General features: G+C 39.0%; 1 protein-coding gene across 1 annotated transcript; it reads right to left on the bottom strand.

Annotated features, from left to right (window-relative positions):
• Positions 1-7,955: 7,955 nt before the first annotated feature.
• LOC143109894 (trace amine-associated receptor 13c-like) lies at positions 7,956-8,876 on the bottom strand. Its single transcript, XM_076272701.1, has one exon. It carries the CDS (start codon positions 8,706-8,708, stop codon positions 7,956-7,958), a length of 753 nt encoding a protein of 250 aa, XP_076128816.1. The 5' UTR covers positions 8,709-8,876.
• Positions 8,877-10,801: the final 1,925 nt, after the last annotated feature.

Genomic DNA, 10,801 nt, shown 5'->3' with positions numbered 1-10,801 from the left:
CCTGAAGTTTTCCTTTAGTTTGGACTTTTAGTTTAATGTTGTGGACTGAGACAAGGGGGGTGATTCGAGTATTGTGTGGGTGCACGGAATAATTGGTGCATTGATAAATATACCGCGCTACGCGCGTCATTCAAATGAACTGTTTGGTGCATCTTTTCTTGTTTGTGTTCAGCGCCGTCTGACATTTGTTTGTTGCTGTGTGCTTTATGATCGGCCTTACACATGCTGTTATGCATATATGTTTAGCTAAGAAGGAAAAAGCATTTGTGACAGTATTGAAGTGTTTTGTCATTGTTGATTACTACCTTCATTCCCAAGAACCCCTTGTGCGTTTACAGTAACAGAGCTGTTTAAAAAGAATGTTAAAGGGCTGATTGTTACAATGTTAAACAGCTGGGAAAGGCTGTCGCAAATCCCTCGAACAGGTGGTCAATCAGAGATTTCAAACGAAGGAGGGAAAATGTCGCAATGCAACAGCGCTGTTTTCCCTTGATGAAAGTGAAACCACAAGTTTTCCCACATCTCAACTTTGGCCAAAGTTTTCAGAAAATAATTGCTTTCAGTGATACAACCTCATTAAATTGAATTTTCAATATGGGGTCTTAAAAGCCATGTATCCTTCTAGCCACAGCGTTTTTGTTTCAAACATAAGCCTAATCTAAGCGTGCTCAGATGACGTGATAGACCAGGCGCTGTTGCTACCTGTCAATCATCGTAAAGCCTGATTTGATTGGTCCGCCTGATATAGGGCGAGCATACTTCCACCACAATGAAGCAATGTCAGACCGAACTTCCCAACCTCAGTTGTGGGTGGGACTAAGTTCGGAATGGCACCCAGGCTAGCCCCACTAGACTTTTACGGAAACATTTAGTTTGGTCCCCGGGGCCCCCCCCCCCCCGCGCTGGGCCCCCCAAACCCAAAAAATTCAGTTTTTCCTAAATAACTACCTGAACCGTGGCACCGAGGATGAAGATATTTTTATGGTACTAGTGCAGTGCCCGTTCAAACATGCCATTCCTGAAGAAAACCCGTAGCCCAATTACATGCCAACAGGTAGCCTATGCCTGCTTTAAAAATAAAAAAGTTAAAGTGGCATGATTAACACGACGGGATCGTTAACTAGTTAGACTATGTTTTGATAGCTAGCTTCTATGGACTGTTATTTAAAAGAATAATGCTAACATGCTACATCTAAATAAGTTGATAGCAGTTAAAATGTCCATCTCTTTATTCTTACTCTTCCTTTCCAATAACGCACGTTTCCACATTTTAGCATTTGAGTGCAAAAACCCAAGGCTGCATCATGAATGGAAATTCGTTCATTAAGTTACTTTAAAGAGAGGAAAAGGAAAGAGACGTAGAACAGCTAAGAGTTTCTAACAGCTAAGTTAACCTAGCAAGCTATCAACACCTATGTTATTAGCTACACTGCCACTAATCTAGCTGCAGAGCGGTACATAAAATACACATCTTACCATGGTGAAGCGTTAATTAGTTTAAACGCAGTGGGGTGCGACAATCATATAGGAATCTACATTGGATTAGTTAAAGTTGGGATATTAGCAGACTGTGTCAGAGGGTTCTGTTAACAACAGTATTCTTTGGGAAGTCAGCGACAATAATGGCTGCTACAGTCCCCCTCCCTCCTTCAAAATATCAGCGTTTCCCTCATACCTGTGGAATGATCCCTTTCATTTTACCTTTCATGTCTTTATGATTTATACCATACACAACAATTAGCATACAGGTCAAATTGAATGATCTGAACTGTGTCATCCTACCTAAAAACCAATATAAGAACATCTGGTCATCCTAGTCAAAGAATATCGCTCTGTTTCATAAAGTGAGAACACTTAGGCTAGTAGTTGAGCGTAATCTCAAATTTTAGAAGAAATATAAAGTAGCCTGGCTGCCTCAAGGTTTATAAGAAATAAATGATTATTATTATTAATATTATACCTAACCTTTCACGTAAAAGTCAATAAAAAGTGACATAATGCTCCATGCTCCAAGTGATATATTCCCTCGATCAGCCAGTCTATTTAGTGAATGTTGCAATAGGGCTGAGGCAAACTCATATGGGAAAACTAAACTGTAGCCTATAGACTTTTATGGACGTTTTCAACTCTATAGTAGCCTATTATTGCCATATAATGTCGCTAGCTTCACATAAAGACGATAGGTCCGAAACCATATTGTGCTTTATCGCCATCTATTGGCCTGGAGTCTAGTAATTGGCCCCTCGACAACATGGCTTTGAGAGGGAATGACATAAACACTTTTTGCCTATTATGGGAACTCCTCCTGCCTCTCCACCTTGCAAGGCTAATGAAAATACTCATCTCAGGGTAGCAAGAGTTACCATTCATTTGATCTCCATCAGAATTATTTCCCTCATAAAATACAATAGCCTATCTGTAAAGCTGTGATCCCAGTGTAGACCTAATGCTTGCACTGCAAGGGACAGGAAAGCCCTACAAAGGGTGGTTAAAGTAGAACAGAAATGGGTGCCTTTTCCACTTTTAAATCATATTTGCCCACCTCAGGCATACTTTTTTCTCCCACATTTAAATATAATGGATTGAAGTAAAATAAATGTGACAGTGTGGTAAATCTCATGATAAATGCTCTTATCCAATAATGGTCAAATTTGCTTAGCAATGATTATGCTAAAACTATAATGAAAAACAGTTATTCCTGTCTAATTTGTGTGACGTGGTAGGATTAAGCTTGACGGACCCCCTCATAGTAATGAAAAAACAACAATAAACAACAACAAATAAACAATGTAAAAGAATGTCATCATTTTTCCGCTTAGTTTCTTGGGTGCTCTGGCAGACATTATTAAAATTTGTCTTTGTGATTTCATTTCAAGTAACATGCAGTGCCCTCCAGAATTATCGGCACCTCTGCTAAAGTTGACTAAAAACAGGTATAAAAAAGAATCTGTTGATGATTTATTGTAATACAATAACAACAATGAGGAAAAATCCAACCTTGAAGGGAAGCAAATGTATTTTGAGAAAAAGGTAAATCTGATAAAGAAATAATAATAATAAAATAAGAAATATTTTTTAACAAAAACACATTGCTCACAATTATTGACACCCCAAGAAAAATCTTATATACAAAATGTAACAGAAGCATTTTCCCCATCTAATTTCAACTTCTTTAAGTTAATTTAAGTTCTTTCATCTTGCAGTCGCAATAAACAATGGATCAGAGAAATTTTCCTGTTTCTATATTCTGTTTATGTAAGCTGTATTTGTGAATAGCCTGCACAATGCAAATAAATAAAAGATAAACTATGTTGCATTTCCATACTCATAAAAAAATAACATTGTGAGACACTTATCTATAATCCCAGAAAGATGTTCTTTGATTTGTTAATTTTATATATAAGTATAAGTATATATACTCTTTTGATCCCGTGAGGGAAATTTGGTCTCTGCATAACACTACAATGTGTGTCTCAACTAGTGGTAAGTTTGACCACCAAGTCGAAAGAGTCCATAATCAGACCCATAGTCAGTCCATAATCAGTTAACCCGGCAACAACATCACTGTTAGTCTACGTTATTTACATCCGCAAGACTTTGTCTCATCGTGTGTCACTAGTTTGATTTTAGCTACTGCTGTCAATGTCAACCCGTTAATGCATGTGATAATTCAACGTGGGTTCTCAAAATTGTCATGCATCCACTTTCCCAGTATCTATGACTATCCAATTTTGGTCGACATGTCAAATCAAACTAGGATATCTATTCGGTGTCAAGCTGGGTGATGGGGGTAAAAGTAAAAGTACAGTTACATGACTGGAATTCTACTCAATCACAATAAGTAAAAGTACTATTTTCAAACAAACCCTACTCAGAGTAGGCTAGACGTTTGATGATGTCAAAGCACATCACTATGAAGCTTAGTGCATGAGATGTAATTGTTTATATTCCAGTTAAATGTTCCAGTTTCATTGGGTGGTAGATGGGTGGTAGAATTCAATCATTTGCTGGTAGATGAACCAACAAGCTGAGGCCAGCACAGGAGTTTGTGTCCTCAAGAAATTAACATGTTGCTTGTTCACTCGTGTTTGAGGTTGTTTCCTAATAGGAGATTTATAATTCCTAAGGTCCTGAAGGCCTGTGCAGAACAGCTATGTGGGATTCTACAGTGCCTATTCAACACCAGCCTGTGTCAGATGAAGGTTCCAGTGCTGTGGAAAACATCATGCCTTATTCCAGTACCCAAGAAGTCTTCTCCATCAGTCCTCAATGATTACAGACCAGTGGCATTAACATCACACTGCATGAAAGTGTTGGAGAGATTGGTGTTGGCACACCTCAGACCTCAGGTGACCACCTCAATGGACCCACTGCAATTTGCCTACCAACGTGAGGTTGGTGTTGAAGATGCCATCATCTACCTGCTTCAGCGAGCCCACAACCACCTGGATGAAGCTGGTAGTGCAGTGAGAATAATGTTCTTTGACTTCTCCAGTGCCTTCAACACCATACAACCTGTTTTGCTAAGAGAGAAGCAAAGGATGCAGGTGGAGACATCCATAACATCATGGATTGTTGATTACCTGGCGGAAAGACCACAGTTTGTACGGATGGGAGGATGTGTGTCCGAGAAGGTGGTTAGCAGCACAGGAGCACCGCAGGGGACTGTACTCTCTCCTTTCCTCTTCACATTATACACCTCAGACTTTCAGTACAACTCTGCAAACTGTCATCTGCAGAAATACTCTGATGAGTCTGCAGTCGTAGGGTGTGTGAAGGATGGGGAGGAGACTGAGTATAGAGAACTGGTGAACAGCTTTATGGCGTGGTGTGGAAACAACCACCTACTCTTAAATGTGGCCAAGACCAAAGAGATGGTAGTGGACTTTAGGAGGGCTAGGACAAAGTTGAACACTGTCTCCATCATGGGGGATGAGGTGGAGGTAGTGGAAAACTACACATATCTGGGTGTACATCTGGATAACAAACTGGACTGGAAGTGCAACACTGAGGCTGTTTATAGGAAGGGACAGAGCAGGCTATACTTCTTGAGGAAGTTTAGGTCTTTTAATGTGTGCAGCAGGATGTTGAACATGTTTTATCAGTCTGCTGTTTCTAGTACCATTTTCTTTGCAGCCATTTGCTGGGGTACCAGTATCAGAGCAAATGACACCAAAAAACTCAACAAGTTGATTAAAAGAGCTGGCTCTGTAATTGGAAGTACACTTGAACCCCTAGAGTTAGTTGTTGAGAGAAGGATGTTGCAAAAGCTCCTTAACACCTCACATCCACTGAATGAACTACTGGTCAAACAACAGAGTGTTTTCAGCTGGAGGTTGCTCCAACTTCGCTGTAGCAAGGAGTGTTATAGAAAATCATTCCTGCCCACTACCATAACTATTTACAACAACTCCCCTTTGTGCCATGAGAGAAAATCTTATGCTGAGAGTCAATGCAGTTTACAACCTCTTTAACAGAGACTATATCCAATTGTATTTTTTTTTTTATTATTATTATTATTATTATTAATTACTGCTGTAACACCATAATTTCCCTTTGGGGATGAATAAAGTAATCTATCTATCTATATAAAGGTACTTTAATACAGTAACTATATGTACTTCATTATCCACCACTTTGTGAGTGAGTGAGTAGCCTAGATTGTGTATGGCAAAACATAATTTGGCATTAAAGATCAGGGACTGAAAACAGAATGATTTTCATTTAGGTTCGTTCTGAGCAAAACATTATTTGATATCATAATATTATAATATAATACCTATATAATATTAGGTATTAAAAAATGCTTGATAGCCTAACTTCAGGCACAGAAAATGTCCTTGCTTTAAGCCTGCAATAGCCTAACCTATGTATGGTGCTACCAACTGCATGACAGGCCATAAATATTTGCCTAGTGTCTCTGGTAGCCTATTTTATTTCACAAATTGTTTCAGTAATTTAGACTACATAATTGGAAAAGGCAGTTAGATAGTGTTGGATATTCTTTTTATCAACTAGTAGTTCTAGCCATTTATACAGGGGAGATACCGATTCATAACATCTGACTAAATTCATCCTATAAGGGGTCTGGGGAACACTGTGTGAGCAGGTGACTTTCCAAGCCTATGGAGTTTTGAATAATATTCAAACAAAGGTTAATCGGAACGATAAATATCGTTATTAACCAGTTATCTAAAATTGAAAATAACGTTTTCACTCCGGAAGAACTGAAATTGGTTTTGTTCCCATTTTCAGTTACGTCCATCCAAAAACTGTGTTTGTTTTCATTTTCATTCTTTGAACCATTTCTAATCCCTGCTAAAGATATTTGGCCTTTAATTGTAATGGGGGTTGAAGTAAAAACCTTCCAAAGAATGAAATAATTGAATTAGATACCCATACCCAGTACTTACAGTAGTTACTGTCCACCAGTGTGTGTGTTTGCATGTTTATTATTGAGGTGGTAGAGTAAGAATTACATTCTTGTTATGTACATTTTAGATTGTTTTTAAATTATATGTATTACAATAAATCCAAAAAGGATTATTTAAGGAGTCTTTATTGAATCAGATGGAAATGTTTTGACAGTCACAGTCATAGTTATCATTGCAACAATTCTGCATTAGAATCTTGTTTCAATCCAGATAACCTAATTCTACTGATGGCTTATTTTCTATAAAAACTAAACTAAATGTGTCCATATTCCCTCAAAACTCACTAGAAGACATCATTTGAGGGGTCATGTTTTAAAAAATGTCTCCGGGGGAGCATACCCCCAAATCCTCACAATCTTGTTTCAATCCAGATAACCTAAATCTATTGATGGCTTATTTTATAAATGTGTCTATATTCCCTCAAAACTCACTAGAAGACATCATTTGGGGGGTCATTTTTTAACATACCTCCAAACCCCCCTAGAATTTCTTTTTGACACTATAATTTAAGCACAGACTACACAGACTGTATAGTGATTGCACAGAAAAAGAAATGAACATATAATATATATACCCACACCATCCAAAACACCAGCTACATCTCCGATTTGCCTCCCACCTCGTGTAATGTAGTGTAGAGAACAAAACATATTTCAATTCAATTTCAATTTAATTGTACTTATAGAGCAGCAAAACATTACACATGTCTTGTGGCGCTTTACAGAGTGTTAGACAATCAGAGAAAAGAAAAGAGAAGAAAAGAAAAGAAGGCCCATGGGTAACAGGAAGAGAGATACAGAGTTAGAAACCTCGAGCAGATCAACGACTCAAGGGCCTGACCCATCTGCCTAGGGTCAGATACAGGACAGTAAGGTCTGTATACATGACAAATGCATGTTAGTCAGGTGATATTGAATAAAATCCGTAGAATTTTAAGTTTTGAATAATGTCCATGGCCCCCCTCCTGGAACCTCATGCCACCCCTTCGCCACCCCAGGAAAAAATCTCTAGAACCGCCACTGGAGCCTCTAGTGTACACATAGACACACACCAGGAGCGTTGAGCTCATTAGGAACACACACTGGAGTAGTGCAGTCTTTGATCCAGCGCCCGGGGAGCAGTTGGGGGTTGGCTACCTTACACAAGTGCACTTCATCCGTGGATGTGCTGCCCCATACACATTTTCTCTACCAGTCAGGGATCAAACCGGCCATCTTTTGGTTAGGCTACAAGTCAGATTCCCTGACCAGTAGGCCACGGTCTGTTATTGATGTGATCAGACATAACCATGTTTGTCCAAGCGATTTACAATGACATCAATGAACATTACATTAAAATGAACAGTTTAGGCTATAGTAAAATCAAAGCCTAAGAATACCTAAATTATTAGTGATTAGAATTTAACAGAATAATAACCATAAACATACGAACCAAACAATAAACCGCAACTGTAAGGAAAAACTGAAAGAAAAAAAGTTTTGACTGACATGCATGTGTGACTGTGTTGATTGAAGGCTTGAATCACTTCACCTGCATGAGAGAAGACTCGGGGCTACATATACGACACCTTACAATTCTTGTCATGCTCTTTTGAAACCACGGGTAGAACAAAGCATAAATAATTGGATTGAATAAAGAATTCAAGTAAAATAGTGTTGTCATATATTTTAACACATCATTAAAAATCTGACTTTGGATACTCTCAACCATAAAGCTGCATATATAATAGGGCACCAAGCATAACAAAAAGACAGACACCAGTATACCAAGCACTTTTGCAGCTTTTCTCTCAGATCGTTTGGGCACATCACTCTTATTGGCATCTGGATTGCTATTAGCCACCCTGGTGATGGCATTGGCATGTCTCTTGGCAATGGCAAAGACTTTGAGGTACAGTACTAACATAATGGAGCATGGCAATACAAACACAACCACAAGATCCACAAAGGACCATATCTCATTCACAATAATGAGGCACTCGCTTGGGCAAAGTGTTAGAGCATGAGTAAAAAAACCATTGCAGTACAGAAGAGCAACGTTGTACCCCAGAGAAAACATCCAGTTCAGAGATGCTACAAAGATAATGAGGTTCACGGTGATTTTCGTTGAATAGAAAAAGGGATTGCTCAGAGCCAGGTATCGGTCCACTGCAATGAGAGCCACATTATGAACAGACGCACATCCTAAATAGAATGACATGAAATTGACAAAAGCACAAATGGTTTTCCCAAAAAACCAGCATGACTCTATCAGCCAGATGAAATGCAGTGGCATCACAAATATTCCTACAAAAATATCTGACACAGCTAAAGAGAGGAGAAGCACATTAGTTGGTGTGTGAAGTTGTTTGAAGTGACACACCGATGTAATGACAAGCAGATTGCCACAAACAGTTATTATAACAACAAGTATTGTAGACACATACACAGCCACATATGCTGGTGTAACTGCTGTTTTCCCAAAGCACAAAACACAATTGTCCAGAAGGCTGTAATTGCTAAATCTGTTGGTTCCTCGGTATTTTGGCTCAGTGAAGAGCTCCCTAGAAATCGAATATGAAACCAATGACATGATCGGACACCAGTGGAACAGGCCAGTGATGGTATTAAGCTACTATTTTATACACACCAGTTTCCTACCCCCACCCCCTGTTTCAGTTTTTTTCTTTTTAGCACTAATGCACGTCAGAGTCCTGCAGAGTTTAGGTACCCACATGCAATTGTTTGTGTAGTTTAGTCAATTGTGTGACTAATAGAACTGGTTCATTTGCATACAATGACAGAAACATTCCTTCATTTCCATCACTGTTGTTAATTATAGTTAACACTGTTACCTATATTACGTTTAGTGATGTGTGTGCAAGACTAAATTATTTGATCTTTGATCTAGAGCCAATTGCGTGGTGATAATTGCATAGCCTAAGGCTACAATGTTGTGACCCCATCTGCTTGAAGCAGGGCGCTGCTAGAAAATTTGGGCCCTATGACAGACAATAATTATAAGTATATCTGTAATGTAATAAATACTTGTATTCATTACATGGGTTTTGGCTATGAAAGATTTAATCCAATAAATACAACATTCAGTTCAATACTGTCGCAGACAAAAGCCCCAGATTGGGGGCAAAGGATCTGTGTACAGCCAATAAGATAGAGGGAGCCCAAAGTGAAAACCACTGGATTATACAACTCTCCACCCATTGACTTAATATGTATACATAGTTATTATTATGACCGCCGCTAGCGAGGCTTGCGAAGCGGTCATATAGGGATTGTCAACGTTTTTTTTCCCCCCGTCATCTACTTCCTGAATAGACCTCTCCAGAATAAGTCCCATAAGTCCCACCTCCGTAACTTCCGTATCCATCCAACTTCCGGTCGTCAAATGTCGATGGGAAATAACATGGCGTTTCGAAAGATCGTACCTGTCAAACTCTGTAGGTGACAAAGTAGAACAAGCTGGTGGGCCGATTGGCCTACACACTTCTGCCATCTAGTTTCCACTGGATTTTTTGATTGTCGGTGCCGTTTAAGTAGTAAACGATTATTAATGCTAACCGGGAGCTAGTTCCGATGTACGCGGGCGGAGGAGGGCGTTAGATCTTGCTCACAACCAACCAGTCACAACCTAATGTGATGGTCATTTTCACGTGTGATTCATGCGTAGTTTCAGTGGTCCCACCCACGCAGGGTTAGTGCCACCTCCGTAGACAGGCTCTGGTGTCACGAACTCCATTTCGGTGAAGACAAACTATGAAACATTGCCGTTGCTATGCAGCCTTGACTGGGGGAGTCGTGCCGTCTGAAGCGTGCGTTAGCTTAGTGCTTCTTACTGATATTAGAGGGAGAGCAGATAGCTAACAAACGTTCAGAAAAAGTCTTGTTGGCAAATTTGAGGAAAAGTCGGTAAAGGGGCTATTTCACACATTTTGAGGGTGCTGAATTCAAATATTTTGTGTACCAAGCTCAATTTTGAGTTTTAAGCTTGTGAATTAGCATAATTAGCATGATTCACATAGTTTTTGGTTTTGCCATCAGATATCATAGGAATTGCAAAAAATAAGGCATTAATATACTCTTTATGTATCAGATATGTTGTAGGACAGGACAGGAATTACCCCAATGACCCTCAAGTAGCAAATTAAAATAAGCTTAAATTAAAATCTAAATTGAAATAATAGCTAAAATTCAGTATGACGTTTAGAAACAAAAATAGATTCCTTGATAATAAATTGATAGAATAGTAGGTGACTGCTCTTTTTTCTGTAGAAAGTATTTTGTCACTAACTATTATGAACAGTTGTCAGTCTTTACAGAGGATTTACACTGTATTTTTTTTTACTGTAAAGGCGACTGTGCTTGCCTAGT

The sequence above is a fragment of the Alosa pseudoharengus genome, unplaced genomic scaffold (genome assembly GCF_046254945.1).
Source record: "Alosa pseudoharengus isolate Yale_2024_CS ecotype anadromous, Long Island Sound unplaced genomic scaffold, YU_APseudo_1.1 YU_APseudo_1.1_scf_7, whole genome shotgun sequence".
Lineage (NCBI taxonomy): Eukaryota > Metazoa > Chordata > Actinopteri > Clupeiformes > Clupeidae > Alosa > Alosa pseudoharengus.
Note: the sequence above shows the minus strand (reverse complement) of the source record. Positions and strands in the feature narration are given on the sequence as shown.